Raw genomic sequence first — 24618 nt, forward strand, 5'->3', positions numbered from 1 at the left:
TAAACATTTTATTTTGAAATAATTGTAGATTCACAGGAAGTTGCAAAAGAATGTAGAGAGATCCTGTGCACTCTTCGCCAAGCTTTCCTCAATGGCGGCATCTTGCATAACTGTGGTACAAGATCGAAACCAGGAAAGTGGCATTAGTATAATCCACAGGCTTTATTTAGGTTCCGTTAGCTATACTTGCATACGTGTGTGTGTGTGTGTTGCTCTGCAATTTTCTAACAAGTGTAGCTTTGTGCAAAAATCACCACAATCAAGATACAGAACTGTTCCATCACCACCAGGCTCTCTCATGCTGTCTTTTTAGAGCCATAGTCTCAGCCCATGACAATCACTATTCTGTTCTCTCTCTCTTTAACTTTGTCATTTAAAGAATATTAGGTAGATCTGCCACCTATTTTTGTACAGCCTGTGAGCTAAGGATGGTTTTTACAGTTTTAAATGGTTAAAAGAAATCAGAAGACTATTTTTTGACATATGAAAATTATGTGAAATTCAAATGTCGGTGTCCATAAATCAAGTTTTATTGGAGCACAGCCACTCCCACTGATTTACAGATAGTCTGTGGCTGTTCTCACACTATAGTGACAGAGTTGAGACAGTACGACCTGCAATGCTAGGAAATTTACTCTCTGGCCTTTTATAGAAAACGTGTGCCGGCCCCTGTTCTAGGGCATTCTCAAGCTGCCATCTCCATGTTCACTGGTCAAGGTGTGCATCAGGCTGAGTGAATTATAACCATCATTTGAAGGTGCTAGTGGAGGCATCTTCTCCAGCCATCACCATCCTCATAATAGCTGTTGAGTTCTTACTGCATGCCAGGCATCCTCTCATTTAAGGCTTGCAATCATTATTGTGTGTAAATGTCGGACCACCAACTCAGGTATGCAAGAAATGTAGCTTTATTTTCTGTAACTCAACTCAATTTCTATTTTGAGCCATCTTTCTGTCCTATGGCAAAAACCATGTCAGTCATTTTGAGCTTCACTTCATTTCCCCGGGGTAGCATCTAAATTCCTGGGGATGGGACGTTTTTGCCTTCGATCATCAATGCTTCGTGCTGCCCCTGCTGAGATGTCCGATGCTCTGTGGGGTCCTTGTGCAGGTTAGCTGCTGCCTACCTCCTTGATGCCATCAGAAAGACGTTGTTAGGGCTGATGCCTCCTGCCATTTCCCTGCCTCTGCTAGCACTGAGACTCATTCTGTTCCTGGACATACTACAGGTTCTCACACCTGAGGGTGCCTCAGGATCTCCCGGAGGGCACGTTCTATCACAGATGCTGAGCTTCAGTAACAATTTCTGATCACAGTTTCTGGCCCCGCAGGTCTGAGGTGGGGTTCCAGAATTTGCATTTCTAACAAGTTCCCAGTTGACGCTGATGCTGCTGTTTCTGGACCACACCTTGAGAATCACTGTCCTAAATCATGCTGAGGCTTGGGGAACTCAGAGAATCTGTTTCCGGTCTGTCTAGCTAAACACACTTTAGATCCTGTCACCTCTGTTTCTCCCAGGTAAAGAGGACCCAGGTTACTAACCTCTGTTCCAGATCCTCCTCCCCCAAAACATCTGGAGGTTTTGTAGTACCTCTTTCCTCCCATTTAGGGTACTGGTTCCCAACCTTGGTTGTACATTCAATCACCCCGGGAATGTTAAAAACCACTAATGCCAAGGTCCCCTCTCTCCCCTACCCTCGGTTTCTGGTTTAATTGGCTGGAATGTGGCCTGGGCATTGGGGCTTTTAAAGAGCCCCCCAGGTGATCGTAATGTGCAGTCCAGGTTGAATACCACCACGTGTGGACTGTGGTTCTCCAAGAGTGATCCAGACCTGCAGCCTCAGCATCTCCTGGGAACTTGTTAGAAATGCAGATTCTCAGGTCCCACCCCAGGCCACCACCCCCCCCACCTCCGCAAACAGATTCTCTGCAGGTAGGGCCCACCCACCTGTGTTAGAACAAGCCCTCCTGGTGATTCAGTCAAGAGGGTCAGGCTAAGTGGGGAAGAAAATAGGGCTCAGGGACTCTGCAGTTTCCTTAGCTCTTGGCACTGCTGCCCTTGTCTTCCTGTTTCCCTGGACTAGGGAAACTTTTCTAGTCTAGGGAAAAGGGAAGACAGGCTCCTATATCATCCTGCGTTGTCCTAAAGATGTTATACTGTCTCTACAGAAACATGAGGTAGATTCTTATTACCTCCCCTTGCTGTCATACCTCCCCAGATAGAGCAAATACCTAGCTTCTTGGATATAGGAGACGGCTTTGAGGCAAAAGAAAACACCTCCAAAAAACCATTGCTTAACATTTCACACATTTACTCTCCACACAACTCCCCAAGGTGGTTGGTTTTAGGTTATTCAAGGAGACTGAGGCCCGAGAGTTTACGTGATCAGTCTAGATCTTAAATCTCCAAGGAGCCCTTCTGACTCCAGAGCTTGCAGTGTTAAAAATCCTCCTGCTCTCCACTCTCGCCTATCCTCAAGGCTGTTCCTTTCTGTTCTCAGGACTGTGGGCTGTGGTCAACAATGCTGGGATCATTTGCTTCCCAGCCGAGGGGGAGCTCATCCCCATGACCCACTACAAACGATGCATGGCTGTGAACTTCTTTGGGGCAGTGGAAGTCACGAAGGCATTTTTGCCTCTTCTTAGGAGATCCAAAGGGAGGCTCGTGAGCATCAGCAGCATGGCAGGTGAGTTAACTTTTCTCCAAGAGGCCGTGCAGTGCCCATCGTGCAAGACATGGCTCGCTGCGTTCTTTGTGGGATGAACAAGAAAGCAGGACACGCTCATGCAGCGCTGGGTCAGGATTAGTCACATTGTATGTTTACTTTTGATCTTAACACAATCAAATCTTTCTCTCCTTTCAAATCCTTTCAGGTACAAACTCTTACCTACTTTCTAAAGCATGTGTTCATTACTGGGGATTTGGGGATTCATACCTTCACAATGTGACTGCCAACGCACAAGCTTCCCAGATTTGGACGGGAAATCCCACATACAGTTAATGTCAACATTGCAAGTAACCTGTTTTCAGTTTTCCCTAAGTTCAGCACACTGTGTTTTTCTCTGCAAGATGAGTAGGCACGTATCTTCACTCTGTTGGAACTGTCAGAGTCTCATGTCTCGGTTGGCTGCCTACCAGTGTTTTCCACACAATCCTTCGCATCGTTTTACAATCTCAAGGATATTGGGTCAGGGTGTGACATTTGATGACTCATCTCTCTCCATTTCAAAGAAGAGAGAGTCAACAAATTGAGTCAAGGGTTTAACAATCTCCCTTCCTGTAAACAATGCCCACCTATGTGATATCACATCCTTTCTTCTAGGACAGACATTTTCAAATTGGGGCTCCTCAGAGCTTTACTCAGCTTTGGGTAGCGTCCATTGGGTTGTCTTTTGGGACACTGCATGGGTGAGAGGGAAGCCAAAGTGGTGGGCTCTGGCCTCCAAGATCCTGCCTTTAAATAGAGGAATATAACTCTTCACTGTTTGACAATTGGTTCCAGGTAACACTTTTTTTTTTTTTAAATAAAGGGTCCAACTACTTATTTTTGTTGTTGTTGTTGTTGTTTGTTTCTTTGTTTTTTGGGGAGAGGTTCTTTGTATTTCCTAGACAATTATTTTCGTCCATCATATTCCCTTTCCCGGCCTTGACTCAGTGACTTCCTTGAATTTAACTGCTATGTGAGTGTGTCATTAGAGTCGTTGATTGGCTGAGGAAGAAGAAAGAAGGCGGGAAAAAAGGGAGGGAGGAGGAGGAGATGGGAAGAGAGAAGTCTAAGGTGATTAAGAGCAATGAGTATTATATTTTAACTTATATGGTATCCTGAAGTATTTCCAATTTCTTGCTACCTTGCTGAAGCAAACAAATTCTGAGAAAACGCATTTGCAATATTTCACCCTTATCTTTCTTCTGAGAGTAGCCTTTCCATATTTTCCCTCTGTGGAAGCCTCACCTTTCTCAGTTCCCTGGCAGAGTCTGGTACTTCTGGAAAAGCCTCACATGCTCCTTGCCTCACTCATTCAACAAATATTTACTGAAATGACTGACTGCTGTCTTCTCCTTGACACGCTGACAAGGAGTTTTTTCTCTTTTCTTTCTTTGTTCTCAACTTTGAGTAGCTCATTCATTTATACGGTTTTACTTTCCTTATCACTAATATGCCTACTGTCCGCTGTAGGCCCAGTGTCTGGCATGTATTAGAAGCTCAATTAATAAATGAAGAAATGCAAATGGCTGAAAAATGGATGAATGAATGGGTAAGCGAAGAATTGACAATACAGAGGATGCCCATTCATACTTCTTCATCTTGGCCTCTACAGCTTTTTCCAAGCCAAGATTTTGTACTCTCTTGTCATGTATTTCCACTGGGGGGAAACCGTGAGTGTTAAAATAAATCACACATCTCACTCCTATTCCCACCCCTGGATGTGCAAATTCTTCACATCCAGCCTTACTATTTCCATTTCATTATCTTACCATCATCAGTAAGTCAACACATCTGAAACCAAACTTATTATCAGCAACTCAAAGCTTGCTCTCCTGACTTCTTTCTCTTCTTGTCCTGGTCCTTTGAGTTTCAGAGCTTTGAGCTTTCTTAGGTTTGTTTCTCTCTGTGCCTGGCTCTCCTTTCTCCCACCTGGTCAGTCACCTAGACATGGGGAGTCTTCCTTCATCACATGCAGCTTGGAATCCTTATGTCCCAGAGAAACTCTAGAAACAAGTTCATTTATAGGATTCAGAAACACCCAAGGTATTTTATGAAGTTGTTAAAGCAGTAGCCAGAAATCAGAACAGATGGGAAGCACATGCACTTGACAGGGCAAGTGTTTGTAAGAAGACAGGAACAAAACTCTTATATGATGCTTATAGTTTCCCTCATTGATGAGGAGTAGAGGAATTCAGCAGAAAACAAAATGAGGAAATCTCTAACACTTGCTGATGAGAGTTTGGCAAAACATTGGAAAAGATTTTGAGCAGAGGATAAGAAGCTAGACTGTAATACAAGGATCAGAAAAGTCAACGCATGTGTAAAAGACAATACATAATCAATCACTCCACAGAAATTAACATCCAACATGATGCCAACTTGATGATGTGTCTCTTGGCAAAGTTAACATAATAACAGTTTTGGAAAACGTGCTTATCTGGGAGTTCATCTCTGGTATTTTTTTCATTTTGAAGCAGGGGGCATGGAGAGAGAGACAAGGCAGTTAGTCACTAAGAAGTGTTCTCCAAAAGGAGCTAGTGGTTGCCTTGACCCATCAAGTTGTCTTGAGCCAGACACCTCTGCCACCCTCTGCATGACAAGAATTTCAGTGGTGTTGATTTATCATGAAAGTTTGCATCAGCCAGCAGAAGCTGAGCTGGAATCAATAACTCTGTTTCAGTTCTCCATTGCTGCATAGCAAATATCCCCAGAGAAAGTGTCTCAGCGTGCTGTGAGTAGGCAGCTGGTCTGGCAGACAGAATAGTGGTCCCCCAAATACATGCATGTTCTAACCCCTGGACCCTGAAATATGTGACCTTACCTGACAAAAGGGACTCTGCAGATGTGATCGAGTCAAGGATCTTGAGATGCAGAGATTATCCTGGACTATCTAGGTGGTCTGAGGCGATTACACACGTCTTTACAAGAGGGAGGCAGGAGGGTCAGAGTCAAAGAAAGATTGGAAGATAGAGGAAGGGGCCATGAACCAAGGAATGCAGGTGTCTTCTAGAAGCTGGAAAAGTCAGGGAAACTGATTCTGCCTTAGAGATTCCAGAAGGAATACAGCCCTGCTGATACCATGATTTTAGCCCAGCTAGAGCTCTGACCTTCAAAACTATAAGATAATAAATTTATATTGTTTAAGCCACACGGTGGTGGTAAATTGTCATAGCAGCAATAGAAAAGTAATACACCTGGGTTGACCTGAATATTGGGTCAAATGCCTCTGGGCCCATCTCAGTTTCTTTAAAGGTCAATGGATGATGTATCTACCCTTCTTTCCTGCCTCCTTCCCACCCTCCCCACCCCCCCCCCAAAAAAAACCAACTTTGGGGGCTGGCCTCCCCTTCTAATACCCAATCTTGGCTCTCTATATCAAGGCTCACTCTGCCCCAGGCCTTGGTCCAAGCACTCCTGGAGGACATCTTTTGGTAGTTTTAGCTACCAGACAGATATTCTTCTTAGTGAGACATCAATTCTGTTTTATTTTTTTTAATTTCAACTATATTTGGCCAATGTGTTCAATTCCAGTATTATGGTAGAAATGCCTGAGAAACTGTCGACATTTGATTCAGCTCGAGCAACACGGCACCAATTCCTGCTGCAGTGACGAGTGCATGTTTTTCAGTCCCAATTGGGCTCTTTCTATGGGTCAAACATAATTATCTCTGATTAACAACTTATCACATGTGCCTAATTTCCTAGTTCAAACATTTTCCTTTTCTGCAAACTCTAACACCCATTCCTTCCACCCTTACGCTTTTATGCTTCCCTTATGCTTCCACCCTATGTGCACAGCCTTTTCTCCTCATCCTTCACACCATGTTGAATCAACACTTAGCACTTGACTACACGCCCGAAAAGCAAAGCCGACTTCAGAAAGCACAGATTTTATTAAGGACTTTGTGCAAAGATAGAAGAGAGGGTTATATCCCCAAAGACCCAATTTAATGAAAATCCCTTTTAGATGCTTCTTTTCTCCTTCCAAAAGTCTTCAGTTGCCAGCTACCTCTCCTCTGGGCAGCTGCCACTCCTTCTCCCCCTCCTAACTGGCTCCAAAATCTTTCCTCATTCATCTTTTTAAGGTTCATCCATGTTGTGGCATGTATCAGAACTCCATTCCTTTTTAAAGCTGAATCAAATTCCACTGTATGGATATACCACGTTGTTTATCCATTCATCAGTGGATGGACATTGGGTTGTTTCCACTTTTTGGCTATTATGAATAATACTGCTATGAACATTCATGTACAAGTTTTTGTGTGCACACTGTAAATTCTATGTAAGAGTTAGCTATAACTATCACTTCCTGTGTCCTTGGGTAAGTCATGTAAGCTCTCTGCACTTTGGTTTTTTCATCTTCTAAAATAGAGTTGATGAAGATAATAATAGAACCTACATCCCAGGACAGTTGTGACCACTAAGTACATTTAGAGCTGATGTTCAAATACTCAGAGCAGTGCTTGGAATATCGTAGACATCTAATAAGTATTAGCAATTATTATGAAGCATCCCTTATGCTTCAGGCATTTGTTGGATGCTATCAGATATATGATCCCGATAATCCTGCAGAGTAAGTATTAGTATTCTCATTTTGTAGTCATGAAAACCAAGGTTCAGAAGAGTTATATGACTGGTCCTTCAGTTAGAACTGGAATTTAAACTTTTGTTCCATGTTCTGACTAACCAAGCTACTGCCTCCACCACTGATTCAGCTGGATGGTGTGTTACCTCCATGTCAACCACAAGCCAAGAGCCTCAGGGGCTCTTCCCAAAGGTATCACCTCCACCATTTTCCTCTTCCTACTAGCCCCACTGCCAGCTGCTTGCTTCGGCCTCACCTCTCTTCCCAGGGAATAGGGTCAATATAATCCACATCTAAATCCACTGCTATGGGATGGGAAGTTCCAGGATTGGGGCACAGGAGAAACACCACTTCCTTAAATTCTTCTCTAGGAGATGCACGAAGAGTCAACCACATTGTAAATATACCCTTCCCTTCCACCTCTCCCATCCCTAAAGAAAGGAACAAGAAACAAAAAAGAGTGAGAGAGACGTCATATAACTATACAGATAGAATCAGGTTTCAAAAAGGAGAGGAAGCCAGCCAAGTGGAGTGGAAGTAAACTGCCTGGGTTTTGATCCTATCTTTACTACTGACAATTGAATGATTTAGGATAAAGCCCTGAACCTGTGAGTTGCAGCTTCCTCATTTAAAATGGGGATAATAATAATTGCTTCTTCTTAGGGCCATGATAAGATGAGATGAAATGGCACAGGTTTAAGCAGTAGCCTCACACCTGGAAGGAATAGGCCAAATAGAGACCCAAAAGCTTGCTTCACCACCCCTGATTGTGACACTGAGTTACCTTCTATCCTGCTGTTCCCTGTGTTCACAGTCTAGCCTCTGGGCAGATTACCCCAACAGATCGTTACTTCCAGATTTGACCACACCTTCTCTGGGAGAATTTTATCCTCTGTAATCATGTCTATCATCCTTCCCACAAAAATAGAATAGCTCTTTAATCCAAATCCTGGCAAGGAAGTTGGATAAATATTTAATCAAGGATTTGCAGAATGGGGTGGCACCTCTTTGACTGTACAAAGGCCAGTTGAAAAATCTTTACGTTTGAGAGGTCTAAAAGCCTTTTCTGACCAGTTTTCCTTTTAAGTGATTACAGAATAAACCCCTGTGTACAGTTGCCAGCTGTGCTTGAATAAGAACAGTTGAAAACAAACCTTATGAAGCAACTCAGGCCTCAGGCATTTGGAGCAAATTGGGGTTTGAATCCTGCTCTTCTATTAGCAGCTGGGCCATCTGGGGCCGCCCACCTCACTTGTCTGCGTGTCCATTTTACTGTTTGCCAATGATAGGGTGACACAACACCTGAGTCTAGGGCAGCATTTCCTGACCTCAGCACTACTGACATTTCAGGGGAGGCTAATTCTTTCCGTGAGAGACTGTCCAACGCATTGTAGGATGTTTATCAGTATCTGTGTTCTCAACCCACTGATGTGAGTAGAGCCCACGCCCCCGTGCTGACAAATCTTCAGACATTGCCACATGTCCACTGGGGCAGGGGTGGGGTGGGGGGCACAAATCATCCCCAGTTGAGAACCTCTGGTCTGGGCTGTGGATTTAAATGCATTGTGGATTCTGAGTGTTTAGCACAGTTATTGGTACATGGAAAGCATCCTAGGCAAAAGGACCTCTCTACTGAGATAAAATAGTTGCCCACCACATTGAGCTGTTTAAAAGGCATTAAAATTACTTTACACCAAAGTAAGTGGCATCAGAGATTCGTACAAGTCTACAAATTACCGTATCCAGCGGAGTTCATGGTTCCACCCTTGAGCCTGGCTGACTTAGTCCAGAGAAGCTCACTGTGGGATCATTCCTGAACATTTTCTTGCCAAGCTGGCTGCCTTAAGGAAATCGTCTGGCAAATCATTCAGCCAGTCCTTGCACCACTCCGTGCTGTGCGAGGAAGCCAAAGCTGAGATTTGCTTCCCTAAAACTCTCACACAGTAGCCAGAACTAGTGCAGGCAAGGGGAAGAGGGTAGAGCAAGACTGAGTGAATGTCTCTGTGCTGAGTTTTGTATCAGATGCTTATGCGCCTAGAGTCATTTAATTCTAATGTCTGCAGGATGCAGATATTAATCCCTTTTCTAGATTGAGCACACTCTAGCCCAGGATCACACAGCTGGTAAGTGATGGAGTCAGGGCTGGTTCTGAGTTCCTCTCACTTTACTAGACTATTAAATAAGAACATACCAGGCAAACTGGAACAAAAAAACACAGACCCTAACTCTAGCATGTTTAACTGGTGATTAGGAAGTGTTAGCAATTTACGGCTGTCCCCTAAACAACGCTTCTCAAACACTAACGTGTGTAGTGATTACCTGGGGATCTGGTTAAAATGCAGAATTAGACTGAGTTGGTCTGAGGGGAGCCTGGGATTCTGCATTCCTATAACCAGTTCCTAAGTGGATGCTACCAGTCCCTGGACAGCTTTTTCATGCTCCAGATGCATTAGAATCACCAGAAAGGCTACTTACAAACCACTGCAGGAAATCAAATCTACAATGAGATAACATTTCATACCCGCTACGACGGCTATCATCAAAAAAACAGAAAATAACACTTGGTGGGAAGGGTGTGGAGAAATTGGAACTCTCCGGAATTGCTGATGGGAACGTCAAATGGTGGGGCCTCTGTGGAAAACATTTGACGGTTCCTCAATAAGGTAAACACAGAGTTACCATGTGACCCAGCAACTCCATTCCCAAGTGTATACTCAAGGGAGCAGAAAACAGTGTTCAAACAAAAACTTGGACCTGGATGTTTATTGCATTATTCTTCATAATCGCCAGAGGTGGAAACAGCCCGAACGTTCATCAACTGATGAACTGACAAACAAAATATGGGCTATCCGTACAATGGAATATTATTAATCCATAAGAAGGAGGGAAGCACTGATACTTGCTACAGGGTGGAGGAAGCTTGGAAACATTGTGGTAAGTGACAGAAGCCAGACACAAAAGGCCACATACTGCATCCCTCACCAGTTCTTCAATGCCCCGATAGATAAGCCTTCTATTTTGGAAGTCAGGTTTTCCCTGATGAAATGGAAATAAACTTACCAAGTTCCTGGCAACCTTTTGCCTTGCTGCCTTTAGGCAACAGGATTTTAACCTGAATGGAACAAACATAAAAATTCGAGAATCTAACTGGACAGGCTGTGAAGGGGTGCGTAAGGTCAGAAGACCTGAGACCCTGTGGCTCTTGGTCAGCCAGCCTGGGACACCTCCACTTTTTTCATCTCATCAGGGATCTTAGATACTAATATAAAACATTAATAGTAAGGTTGGATCTATGATGTTGAACCCTGCAGAACTGCTATTTTGTAGGTCAAAAATGGTCTAATACTGGCAATTTCACAGGGTTCAATATAATACAAAAGGCAAATGTGTCTTAAATGGTTGGTCCAAAGCATGTTTTCTATTTAGATTGGTAATGTGGGGAACGATAAATTCTCACCACCTGTCATATCATCCATAAGGCAGTACATCACCACGAAAGCACAGATGCAGAAATATGTGACCAAAACCTAATGTAACAGTTTAGGATTTAGTATTAAAAAGAAACACTTGGATTTTTTTCAAATACAGATTCTGATTCAGTAGGTCTAGGGTCGGTCCTATAATCCACGTAATAAACAAGTATTGTGGGAGATCCTGAAGCAATTGTACTTACTATTCTAAGAAACACTGAACGTAGGGAGCCTTTTGGGCTATTGAGATATTATTGCAAAAACTTTGAGTAGCACTAAAGGAGCTAATAGGGAGCACGCATATGGAGCTTTCTTTGTGCCAGACACTGTTTTAATATACTAATCCATTTAAATTTCACAACAACTCTGTGATGCATGTACTATCATTATTCTTAATCTACAGATTAAAAGACAGAGGCGTATAACAAAAAATGACTTTCCTACTTTTAATTGATTTTCCTAATCAACGGCAGAGCTGAGATTTGAGCAGAGGCTGTGTTGGCTCCCAAATCCAGCTCTTCACTGCTACTGTCTGCTAACCTGCCTTCGAGCTGGCCAAGCTTACCCCATCTACAGAACCCACGGGGATGTGAGAACAGGCCCAGCCCACAAACTGGGTTGTGACTTTGAACAAGTTGCTTTAACTTCTTTGTCTTTCTCACCAGTAAAGGAAAGGTGTTGGATTTCATGAAACTCAAAGTCACTTAAATAAGAATCAGCTGGTCATCTGTGGCAAGACAGGAACCAGAGTTGGCTATTTGATGCCAGGTGCTGTATTTAAATTTCGTCAGTTGAGCCTTGGAAGCCTTCCTTTTAAGTGACAGGGCTGAACCTCAAACTAGTTTAAACAAAAAGGGGAAAAAGAATTTGTTAACTCACCAACTGACTGGAACCAAGTTTTAAGATGGGATCATCTTCACTCTCCCCCACCGCCACTCCAACTTCCCTCCTTAACACCCATCTCCAACACCACTCTCCCCTTTTCGCTCCTCTGCTTTCCTTTGCTTACCTTCTTCTATGTGGTAGCAAAATGGCCCCTGGGAGTTCCCATATTTCACCGTTATCACACTTAAGTAGCCAGGAATAAATAATAAAGCTGTCTCCCTTCCACCATCTGTATCAGGACTCTGGCTCAGTATAGGCCACACGCCCAACCCCAACCCAATCTCCACCTCTGGGGATGGGGTGGGTATTATGACTGGCCAGTCTACCTCTCTTAATGAGAAGGACAAAACCATTGACTGACGGCCTTCCTACCAAGACAGGTGGTAAGGGTGAATATTTCCCATAATGGGAATTATGTGAGCCAGACAAAAGCTTGAATAATGATGTAAGAATAATGATGATAACTGCCATTAACTAGTCTAGGTATCTCTATGCTCTTTCCCCCTATCCCGTTTTACTGAGATATAATTAACATATAACATTGTATTAGTTTAAGGTATACAACATAATGATTTGATATGTGACTATATTGTGAAATGATACTACAATAGGTTAGTCAACATCTATCATCTCTACAGTTACAATTTTTTGTGTGTGATAAGAACTTATAAGATTTACTCTCTTAGCAATTTTCAAATTTTCAAATATGCAATACAATGTTGTTAACTATAGTCACTATGCTATATATTACATCCCCCGAACTTATTTACGTTATAGCTGGAAATTTGTCCCTTTTGACCACCACCCATTTTGCCAGCCCCACAACTCCCTCCTCTGGTAACGACCAATCTGTTCTTTGTATCTATGAGTTTGGTTATTTTAGATTCGAAATATAAGTGAGGTCATACAGTATTTGTCATTCTCTGTCCTACTTATTTCACTTAGCCTAATGTCCTCAAGGCCCTCAAGGGCCATCTGTGTTGTCACAAGTAGCAAGCAGGACTTCCTTCTTTTTTATGAATGAATAATATTCCATTGTATAAAAAATATACCACATTTCTTTATCCATTCATTGGTCAATTGTCACTTAGGTTGTTTCTGGGTCTTGGTGCCTATAAATAGTGCTGCAATGAACATGGACGGTGCAGATACTATGCTCTTTTTTTAATTGAAATTTTTACTGAGATCATTGTTGATTTACCTAAAGATGTAAGGAAGAATAAGAGAGATCTTGTGTACCTTTTACCCAGTTTCCTCCAATGATAAGATTTTGTGAAACCAGAGTACAATATTATAACTAGCCTACAGCTAATGTTATAATCTACCAGTTTTGTTCAAATTTCCAGTTTTACTTGTACTTGTGTATGTATTTGGTTCCATACATTTTATCATCTCATTTTCTTTTTAACTGCATTGTATGGCTTTCAGATTGTGGTTAGATAGTTGAATTCAAAGCATGGTTTCATTATGTGGCTGGAAATGGCCAATGTCTCTACTCAGACTGCCCTTTAAGAAATCAGATCTGGTCATTGCAGTCATATTTTCCCTGTGTGGGAAATGAGCTCAATGTTTTACGGGGGGTTCAGGAAGAGGTTGCTGAAAGCTTGTTTAGAAACAAGGGTTTGTCTGACCCACTACGGACTGTAAAGTTTTGGCATAAGCATCCCTTAATAAATAAAGTCCTTAATAAGTGTTAGATGTGGGAATGAGGCATATTTTGTGGTCTCAAATGCTTATGCTGAAAACTTTAACCTTTGGATAGAGGTAAGGCACAGGCAAGAGAACTTAGGGGTAGAAAGATGTCCTTCCATGGATGAAGCATGCCCAACTAGAAGAATAAAAGAGATTTTGGCAGGCAAAAGAAATCATTTGGAAAAATATGAAGTCAAGAGAACAAAGACAAGCACGTGTGCAAAACTAGACCCATGTTTGGTTTGGTGAGAATCACTGAAGGCTGGGAAAGCTGGTGGAACTGGGATGCATGGAAAGGTAAGACCAGGGCGCACTGGAGGTCCTCTTCCCAGCCCTAGATAGTTGTGAAAATGTTTTGGGGGTTTTAGACAAAGCAAAATACCCATGAAATCTTCTCTGGCATTTGCTGAAATGTCTGTGGTCTCTTGAAGCCAGGTGGTAGCTTCTTATTTTTTTTTAATTAAAAAAATTGATATATAATTGACATACAAAAGACTGCTTATATTTAAAGTACACAATTCAATAAATTTGGACATATGTATGTACCCAGGAAACCAGCACGACAATCAAGATAGTGAACATGGCTATTATCCCCCAAAACTTCCTATTCCCCTTTCTATTCCCTCCCCTGCCCCCACAGCATGTAACCGCGGATCTGTTTCTTTCACTATAGATTTGTTTGTTTTCTAGAATTTTAAATAAATGCCATCATACAGCACATACTCTTTTTTGTCTGGCTCTTTCATTCACCCTAGTTATTTTGATACTCTTTCATGCCGTTGCACGCATCAAGTTCATTCCTGTGAATGGTTGAGTTGCATTTCATCGTATGGCTGTATCACCGTTCGTTTATCCATTCACCTAGTGGATGCTTCTTTGACCAGGGAAATCTTTGCCAAAGCTGGGAGCCCTAATGTCATGGGTCCAGTCATCCTGGGTTCCCCATGAGGTCCCCTGGGTGCTGTGCACCCTCACTATCTTCACCCCTTCACAATCTCAGTGTCTTCCAGTTAAAGAACACCAGGAACACATCCGTCTTCATTTCCTAGGGTCATTGTAACAAATTACGAGGGCTTAAAACAACAGGAATTTATTCTGTCACAGTTCTGTAGGCCAGAAGTCTGAAACCAAGGTGTTGGCAGGGCCACCTCCCTCTGAAGGCTCTAAGGGAGAGTTCCTCCTTGACTCTTCCAGGTTCTGGTGGCTCCAGGTGTTCCTTGGCTTGTGGGAGCATCGCTTCAATCTCTGCCTCCATCTTCACATGGTCTACTCTCCTGTTTCTGTGTGTGTCTTCTCCTTTTCTGTTTCTTACAAGGACACTCATGATTGGATTCAGGGCCCATCCTAATCTAGGATGGTCTCATCTTGAGGTCTGTACCTTAATTACAACTGTAAAGGTTGTATTCCAAATAAGGTCATTCTACTTTTCTGGCTTCTATTGCTTCTGACTTCCATAGCTCCTCCTTCCCTGCTGGGCCAATGATGGACCCAGTGTATGGCTCAATTTCTCCAAGGTTCTAAGATGAGTGTGATGTAGGTGGAATAAAGAGCATCTGCCCCAGCCCTACCCAGCCCTCCTAGAATAAGTCCTTTCTTACACCCTCTTCCAGAGATGCCTCACAGTTCCCCATGGTGTGTATTACTCCTTGTTGCAACAAGTATTAAACCCAATTTGTTTAACTACATGTACTGTAACGGGTTGAACAGCGACCCCTACACAAAAAGATATGTCTACCCAGAACCTTAGAATGCAGTTCAGCCTAAACAGGGGCAGATGCTCTTTATCCTGCCTCACTCACATTTAGCTTGGATGCTGGGAGAGATTGAGCCTTACACTCGGCTTGTCATTGGACTAACTGTGATGGAGCAGCCATGGAAGGCAGAAGCAAAGGAAGCCAGACCATGCTTGTGACGAAGAAAAAATGCTCACCTGGGCACAGAGGTCCCTTCTCTGCCTTAGTCACCACTGCTACCAGTTCCTGGCATGCAGTCAGCGCTGTTTAAATACTCAGGAGATGAACAGATGAAAACATCTGACTTGATATTTTTTTTCTCCCATTATTCCTATAGCAGGGGTCCCACTGGAAAAGCTGGCAGCTTATGGGTCATCCAAGGCGGCTCTGACCATGTTTTCGGCAGTCATGAGACGAGAACTTTCCAAATGGGGAATTAAAGTCTCTGTCATCCAGCCCGGAGGCTTCCAAACAAGTAGGTATTTGAACCCAAGAGCCTGCAATGTTCGTCCTTGAAGGGATGCTGAAGCTCCTTTGTTCTGACAGAGCTCAAACTGAACCCCCCCGTCGTCAACCAAAGAGGTGTTGGGATGAGTGGCCTCTTTTAAGAATAGAGGGGCAAGGGCGAGGTTCTTCACTGTATGGTTGTTGCCCTGCATCATTCCACAAAGGAGTTAGGGTTTTTTTCATCAAAGGTTAATTTTTTTCTATTTGCTATACACACACACACACACACACATATATTTTTTTTTCCACATTTCTTACCTGGAGATTATCTGCCTTTTGCCTTTATCTCCTGGTGTTTGTTCAACTTGCAGGTCTTACATGGTCAAAATGGGGGAAAAATTCATAAATGAAAAGATGTTTATTTTAGAAGGTGACGTTATTGATTTAAACGTATTTGCAAGGGATCTGCGAGTTGGGAACGATGGAGAGAACTAAATTTGGCATTCCCCAGAGTTCTTAGTCTGTTTACCTACCTGGGGATGTGAGTGATGCAGATGTGTTTTCTTCCTGACTTTGCTTTCTCCTTTTTCTCCCATAAACATCAGCACAAACTTTGCCTGCTCTGAGAGGGTAAGAGAATTTCTTCTCTGTCTTTGTGGCTAATACGGATAACACTTTCTTTTTATTTGGGGTCAGGCTGGGCATTGCTGGCTGTGGAGTCAATTAGTACCTGTTCTTGTGGCGCGAACATCATTCTATTGGCAGTGACAGTAACCAAATGTGAGGCACTGTCTTCTTCACTGTGAGCCCGAAAAGCTCAAAATGAAATGGGCTTCCCCAAGGCAAGACCTGAACCTCTCCCTCAAATGAAGCTTGGGAGCCCTCCAGAGAGATGTGTTTTTGGAGTTGGGAGGATCATCTCTCCCTCTGGGTATCAAACTTGGTATTTTCTTCCCTGTTCTATTTATTTGCTTTTGTCTTAGGTGACTTGCTCTAACTTCTCTCTTTTTCCATTTTTCTTTATCTTCTCTAGGATGTTGAGAAGAATAATAAAATAATTGCTTGGCTTTTGAGGTCTTTGGAGGAAGCCTTTTCTCCCCATTTTAGTTTCCTTTTGGTGCTGTAATAAATTACTACAAATTTATTCTCCGACTGTTCTGGAGGTCAGAAGTCCCAAATGAGTCTTATGGGGCTAAAGGTGTTGGCGGGACAGTGTTCCTTCTGGAGGCTTCAGGGGGGAGAATCTGTTTCCTGGTCTTTTCTAGCTTTGAGAGACCAGCTGCATTCCATGGCTCCTGACCCCTTCCTCCACCTTCAAAGGGCATCACTCCAACCTCTGTTCCATTGTCCCATCTCCTTCTTCTCAAGATCCTTAACGTAAACATATCTGCAAATTTTCCCTTACCGCGGAAGGTAACATATTCACAAGTCTGGGGAGCAAGACATGGACATCTTGGGAAGGGGCATTATTCAGCCTGCCACGCCCTTCAACATTATACTACGTAAATTTTTTGTAAACCTCATCTTGTTTCTTTCCACTTACGGGTGCACAGATCATTCCATCCCTAACTGGCAGTGACTGTGAAATTCTTCTTTTTAAAAAGTTTTCATTATTTTTTTTCAGGTGTACATTGTAATATATTTCGAATTCTGTGTAGATTACATCGTGTTCACCACCCAAAGACTGATTACCATCCATCACCACACACATGTGCCAATTCACCCCTTTCCTCCCCTCCCTCCCACCTTCCCCTCTGGTAACCACCGATCCAATCTCTGTCTCTATGTGATTGTTTGTTGTTGTTTTTGTCTTCCACCTATGAGTGAGATCATACAGTATTTGACTTTCTCCCTCTGACTTATTTCACTTAGCAAAATACCCACAAGGTCCATCCATGTTGTCACAAATGGCCGATTTCATCATTTCTTATGAATGAGTAGTATCCCATTATCTATGTATGCCACATCTTCTTTATCCATTCGTCCCTTGATGGGCACCTAGGTTGCTTCCAAGTCTTGGCTATTGTGAATAATGCTGCAATGAACATAGGGGTGCATGTATCTTTATGCATTTGTGTTTTCAAGTTCTTTGGATAAATACCCAGCAGTGGAATAGCTGGATCATAAGGTAGATCTATTCTTAATTTTCTGAGGAAACTTCATACTGTTTTCCATAGTGACTGCACCAGTTTGCACTCCCACCAGAAGTTTAGGAGGGTCCCCTTCTCTCCACATCCCCTCCAACACTTGTTGTTTCCTGTCTTGTTAATTATAGCCATTCTGATGGGAGTGAGGTGATATCTCACTGTAGTTTGGATTTGCATTTCCCTGATAGTTAATGATGTTGAGTATCTTTTCATGTGCCTGTTGGCCATCTGTATGTCTTCTTTGGAGAAATCTCTGTTCAGATCTTTTGCCCATTTTTTAATTGGGTTGTTGGTTTTTTTGTTGTTGAGATGTATGAGTTCTTTGTATATTTTGGATATTAACCCCTTATCTGATATATGATTTGCAAATATCTTCTCCCAGTTGTTAGGTTGTCTTTTCGTTTTGTTGATGGTTTCCTTTGCTGTGCAGAAGCATTTTAGTTTGATTTAATCCCATTTGTTTACTTTTTCTATTGTTTCCCTTGCCTGGTCAGACATGGTATTTGAAAAAATGTTGCTAAGACCGATGTCAAAGAGCGTACTGCCTATGTTTTCTTCTCTAAGTTTCATGGTTTCAAGTCTGACATTCAAATTTTTAATCCATTTTGAGTTGATTTTTGTTCATGGTGTAAGATAATGGTCTACTTTCCTTCTTTTGCATGTGGCTGTCCAGTTTTCCTGACACCATTTATTGAAGAGACTCTCCTTTGTCCACTGTATGTTCTTGGCTCCCTTGTTGAATATTAGCTGTCCATAAATGTGTGGGTTTATTTCTGGGCTCTCAATTGTGTTCCATTGATCTGTGTGTCTGTTTTTGTGCCAGTACCATGCTGTTTTGGTTCCTATGGCTTTGTAGTATATTTTGAAATCAGGGAGTGTGATACCTCCAGCTTTGTTCTTTTTTCTCAGGAATTCTTTGGCTTTCTGGGTCTTTTGTTGTTCCATATAAATTTTAGGGTTCTTTGTTCTATTTCTGTGAAAAATGTTGTTGGAACCTTGATAAGGATTGCATTGAATCTGTAGATTGCTTTAGGAAGTATGGGCATTTTAACTATGTTAATTCTTCCAATCCAAGAGTATGGAATATTTTTCCACTTCTTGGTGTTTTCTTCACTTTCTTTCAACAATGTTTTATAGTTTTCAGTGTGCAGATATTTCACTTCTTTGGTTAAGTTTATTCCTAGGTATTTTATTCTTTTTCTTACATTGTAAATGGGATTGTATTCTTAATTTCTCTTTCTGCTACTTCGTTGTTTGTGTAGGAGTCAAGTTTTGATGTAATGTGTTTTTCAAACACCACCTCCTCTCCTCTCCTCTGAAGAATATGACCCACCTCCCTTATACCCCCCGAGGTGATGGCCATTCTCTCTCTCCTCCCTGAATTTTTGAACTCTGGGCGGGTGCAGACTACCCCCACGGCTCAGTCCTTAGTTCTGGGCCATCGAGCATTTAATTGATGATTTAAGTGAAGACGTGAAAAAGCATGTCTAATAAAAGACCACAAACTTGGAGGAACTGCTAACACATTAAATAACAAAATCCTAGAGGTTTGAAGGTTAACCCAAACTCACAAGATAAAAATCTAAAAAGAAAAACTGAACTTTTTCTTGAAACATTTGGCAGTGGGGATCTCAGAGTTGTCCAGGAGGAGTGCACCTTGGTGCAACAGCTATTCTGGGAGGTAGACCAAGAGAGAGGCCTGGGCCATCCAGGTTGAGAGGCTAGACCAGGGCGATAGCAATGGAGGGAAGATGAGGTCCTGAGAGGGGCTTCCAACTTGGGGACTCCTCCCTGGACAGGGAGGAGAATTGAGGGGATTGAGGGAGAAGGTGGGTAGGTCAAAGATGATGCCAAATGTGACAGACTGAGAGACTGGGATAGAAGGTGTGACACAGAAAGAAGAAAGCCAGCCGATGGGTGGTATAAGTGGAAAGGATGAATTTGCTTTTGAAAATGGCAGGAGAATTGAGGGTTTGGTGACACAGCCAAAGGAAACTTCCAACACACAGATGTAAGACTCCATTTGGACTAGAGAGCTACCCTGTGGTTAAGATACAGTTTCGAGGATTCATCGAAATTGTTATAGATAGCTTTATGAGGGAACTGTTCTTATCAGGCACTAGCTACCTTCCATACATTCTTTCTTGATGCTGTTGATTTTATTTTTTTTTAACTGAGAAATAGATCATATGCACACATAGTTTAACAAATTATTATAAAAACTCATGTGCTTAACATCACATCAAAAAATAAAACATTGCCAGCACCCAGAAGCCCCCATGTAATCCTCTTCTCTTATAGCCCTCTCCGACTCCCAAAACATAACCACTCTCTTACTTTGTGTAACAATTGTGTATTTGCTTTTCTTTATGGTGTTACATCCTTAGATGCACCCCTAAACAAGAGAGTTTGGCTTTACTGGTTTTTGAACCTTACCTTGAATGGAATCAATGTGTATGTATTCTTTTGCATCTGGTTTCTTTCATGCGACATTATGTTTTCACAATTCATCCATTTGGTGTGGATTCATTTTCAGTGCTGTCTAGTATTTTATGAACATGCCACGATTGTTCGACTGTTGATGGGATATTTGGGTCGCTTTGGACAATTATGAACAATTTAGCTATGGACCTTCTGGCACAGGTACTATGGTGTGTGTCTATGTGATAATTCCTATGATACATAGCCAGGAGTGGAATGAGTGGATCATAGAGCTTATCTTCAACTTTACTGGATAATACCAAGCTATTTTCTAAAATATTGTTCCAATTTATGCGCACACCCTTTCCATGTAGGTCTTAATCTGCACCACAGCCCTTGAGGGATAGGTTTAATTGAGATCATTCACCAGGTAAGGACACTTGGGTGGGGTAGGTGATATATACCCCAGTGTGAGTGTCGGGCACACCATGACAGCAAGGAATTTGAAACCACACCTCTAAGTGCAGTGCCCAATTCTTTCTTTTATACCAGGCTGCCCTCAGTTTAAAGCTGATGTTTGATGGGCTCTCTGAAGGCAAGAGGCTAGACAGTGGAGGGCTGAGAACTCAAGTCTGGAGAGGGACGCTTGAAATGGGGGACAAGGAAAGGAATCTTCGGGGACACAAAGAGCTTCTAAATACATTCAAGGAGACATAGTTGACTTTTTAGTGCCCGGCAATAAAAATAGCTAAACAGACTGTATGCTTAGCAGATTTTAAGGACTTTACATGCGCCATCTCACTTAAACCTTGCCTATGAGTTAGGCAAGATATTCCCATCTCCGAGGGAGAAAATGAGGCTCAGAGAAGTTAAGGAATTTCCCAATCTACAGAGCTGATATGAGTCAGACATAGGATTTGGATCCAGGCCATCTTAATTTCATTGTGTGTAGCCCCAAAGTGGCAGGGGATGGGTGAGTGGGCGTCAAAAGTAGTAGATGAAGGTTGACGTAAGGCTGGTGGCTTTATCACCAATAAAGAGAGCTTTGGGGACTCTGGACAGGGCACCCACAGGAGTACGTAGAAAGTTCATGAGGTCTTTAAAAGAGGGAGGAAGTGAAGAGGAAAAGGAATGGCCCAGCCTGTGAAAGCAGAGACTGGGGGAGACGTGGCTGGAGGAACAATAGTTCATGCCAACTTGTATTTCAAGACCTGGAAGCCTCCAGAGTAATCGTCAGGGTAATCATTGCACCTTCATGAAAAGACTTGAGCAACTGAAACTCTGTTTGCATTCCATGAGTCTAATTGGGTTTCTCTGGCTTACATTTCACTGCGAGGCTCCCCCACAGTCCTGATATCCAGGAGTCACCCCAGCTTGCAAACAAAGGCTCATCCCCACAGCACCCCTGAACATCACACACTTTGCAGGAGGGAGTGTGGGTGCTGCAGCCTTTCTGGAAAGTAATCTGGCAGCAGCTGTTACAATTCAAGATGAATGTGACTTTTGACCAGGCAGCCACACTTTGGGGACTGTAGGCTGCAGAAGTAAATGCTGAAATACAACAGGATATTGGTACAAGGCTGGTTTGGGCAGCATCACCTGAAATGGTAAACCTAGGAACAGCTAGAAAGTCATTCGATAGAGGGAAGGTTGACTAAAACCTGTTCAGTGGGAAATTCTGCTGCTCTGGCTTGAATCTATAGCCATTGACCAGGAGGCAAGCCTGTCACTTATTACTAAGCAAAAAAACAAACAAAAACCAAGAAGAAGAAAAAGAAAAAAAGGGCATTTCTGAAAAATATATATAGTATGGTCCTTTTTGGGTTTTGTTTGTTCCTGGTAAAATAAAATTAAACCAAAGCCTTCTATGTGTATATATGTTCGTATGAACAGGAGGACACAGAAATGCGAAAGGACACACAAGACTGTTACTTCCCTCAGAAGAGATTACTTTTAAAAACATAGACATCTCTTTATTATGGACTTTATACGATGAGCAAGCTTTGCTACTATATTTTAAAGTAAATATATATTATTAAAATTTATATAATAAGCAAGCATTACTTCTATATTAAAAATATATTTATATATATGTATATTTGTTTTTGGTGAGGAAGACTGTCCCTGAGCTAACATCTGTGCCAATCCTCCTCTATTTTCTATGTGGCACACTGCCACAGCATGGCTTGATGAGCAGTGTATAGGTCCGTACCTGGGCTCCAAACCTGCGGACCTCAGGCTGTCAAAGTGGAGTGCATGAACTCAACCACGACACCACGGGGCCGGCCCCTATATTTATATATTCAGTCATATATAATTTATATATTAAATTTTAAATGTATATTTACATTATATTTAATATCTGTTGTCTAAAATTAAATTACATTATATGTATTAAATAGATAAATGATATTTAACATTATATATTTAATTTTACACATAGAAGCAGGCATTATTTCTATATTTTAAAAAGTTATTTGTCTATACGTATATGTGTCTGTATGTACATACGTATTTCATACATAACATATTGTATACATTATATTTTATATTGTATATAATAGTCGTGAAAAGACATTTTCTAGAACGTTTGTGGCAGTGCTATTTGTAAGAGCCCCAAGTGAAAACAATGCAAATGTCCATTACAATATATTGGATAAATAATTTATGGCATATTTACACAACGGAAAACGCTGCAGCAATGAGAATGACCACACAATACATGGATGGATCTCTTAAAGTCAAGTCAGATTCCATTTATATAATGTCCAAGGCCAGGGGAAACTACTCTGTTCTGTCAGTCGGGACAGTGGCTCCTGGAAAGGGGGCTGGAGGGGGCGGGGACGCTTGCAGACTGGTCCTGTCCTTTTCTTTTTTTTTTAGATTTTTTTATTTTTTCCTTTTTCTCCCCAAAGCCCCCCGGTACATAGTTGTATATTCTTCGTTGTGGGTCCTTCCAGTTGTGGCATGTGGGACGCTGCCCCTGCGTGGTCTGATGAGCAGTGCCATGTCCACGCCCAGGATTCGAACCAACGAAACACTGGGCCGCCTGCAGCGGAGCACGCGAACTTAACCACTCGGCCACGGGGCCAGCCCCTGGTCCTGTCCTTTTCTTGATCCAATTGCGGGTTCCATGAGCTATTTAGTTTGTGAAAACTCAGTCATCTGTGCACTTTTCTGTATGTATGTTTAAAAATATATAATAAATACCATTCTAAAGCACATATTTTAAAAGGCGTCTGGGAACGCCTGTCAGCGGCAGCCATCACAAGGGCCTGCCTCCCTATTAAGGGTCAGACACGCCTATTCTGGTCATTCCAGCCTCTGAGCCTCCCTTTTCTCTTGCGTCCCAGATATCGCAGGCACGAGTGAAATGCAGGACAAGCTGGAGAAGAACCTCTTGGACCACCTCACCCCGGACGTGCAGGAAGACTACGGCCAGGACTATATCCTCGCAGAACGGAATTTTCTCAGTGTATTGAACATGAAGTCTCATCCAGATGTCTCCCCGGTGCTCCGGGACATCCGGCACGCCATCTCCGCTAAAAGCCCCTTCGCCTTTTACGCACCGGGGAAGGAGTCTTATCTGTTCCTCTGTTTTGTTTCCTTTGTCCCTACTTGCATATTTGATCTTTTTCTCAAGAACGATGGACAGAGCATGCCCAGAGCTCTAAGGATGCCTAACTGGAAGAATAAGGCCATGTAGACAAATAAGCGCCAAGTGTTATAGACGAGGGAAACCCGAGCTTCCCATTAAAGTTGTGGTTTCTACCTTCACTCTCTGTGAACTCTGTTGGTTGAGTAGCACTTAGTGGTGAGAAGGCTGGTGGGTGTAAGCGATCACCATGGAGAGTGTTGAGTGCCTTCTCTGCACTGGATATGTTTCATATATTCTCTCATCTAGTTCTCATTAGAGAGCTGAGGTAGGTATCTTCACCCCTTCTAAATAGCTAAGGGAATTAACGATCAGAGAGGTTAAGTTCCTAGTTCATTGTCACACAGCTAGCAAAAGGCAGGGCTGGGATTGAAATCCAGATTGGACTCCACTGCCTGCCAGGAGAGGAGGAAGAGAAAGAGAGATAAAGAGAAAAAAGAGAGAGGGAAGGGAGAAAAGGAGGAGGAAATGCCAAGGACCACAGTCAAGCAGAGTCTGTCTCATTGTGCCTTGATATCCCGCTGTGACTACCGCATCCAAGGTATTGGATCGTCATACATAATCAGTGCTCTGTGTACCTCCTCCAGGGTCCCTGGAAATGCTAGGATGAGGTCTTCCATCTCAAGTACCCCAGAGGCCTCTTGGCAGACCAAGGGCATGTGACTGACTGGCTAGTTTGGCATCCATAGTAACCATCCCTGTTGCCTCCATCTGAGCATCCGAGGATGGAAAAGCCAGTGTTGTTATCGGGAGAAGCCCTGGTGATGGGAACGATGTCAGGTATTGAAAGAGATGTGGCCAGATTCACCTGGAGGAGGGAAAAGAGGAGGAGCTGATGAACAGAGTGGGAATAAAAGGAACCAGAAAAAATCCCA

The 24618-nt window shown here is 42.6% G+C and overlaps 1 protein-coding gene across 2 annotated transcripts in view; it reads left to right on the forward strand.

Annotated features, from left to right (window-relative positions):
• Positions 1–23865, forward strand: part of HSD17B2 (hydroxysteroid 17-beta dehydrogenase 2) — a 62030-nt gene extending 38165 nt beyond the window's left edge. Inside the window, exons 3-5 of one of the 2 annotated variants that reach the window (XM_014843381.3) lie at positions 2502–2687; positions 15411–15548; positions 23442–23865. In XM_014843381.3, coding sequence (XP_014698867.3) covers positions 2502–2687; positions 15411–15548; positions 23442–23794 — 677 coding nt within the window. In that variant the 3' untranslated portion in view covers positions 23795–23865. The remainder of the gene's footprint in view (positions 1–2501; positions 2688–15410; positions 15549–23441) is intronic. The other variant, XM_014843444.3, reaches the window with a different exon arrangement.
• The last annotated feature ends 753 nt before the right edge of the window (positions 23866–24618 follow it).

Source organism: Equus asinus, chromosome 28 (assembly GCF_041296235.1).
Source record: "Equus asinus isolate D_3611 breed Donkey chromosome 28, EquAss-T2T_v2, whole genome shotgun sequence".
Classification (NCBI taxonomy): Eukaryota; Metazoa; Chordata; class Mammalia; order Perissodactyla; family Equidae; genus Equus; species Equus asinus.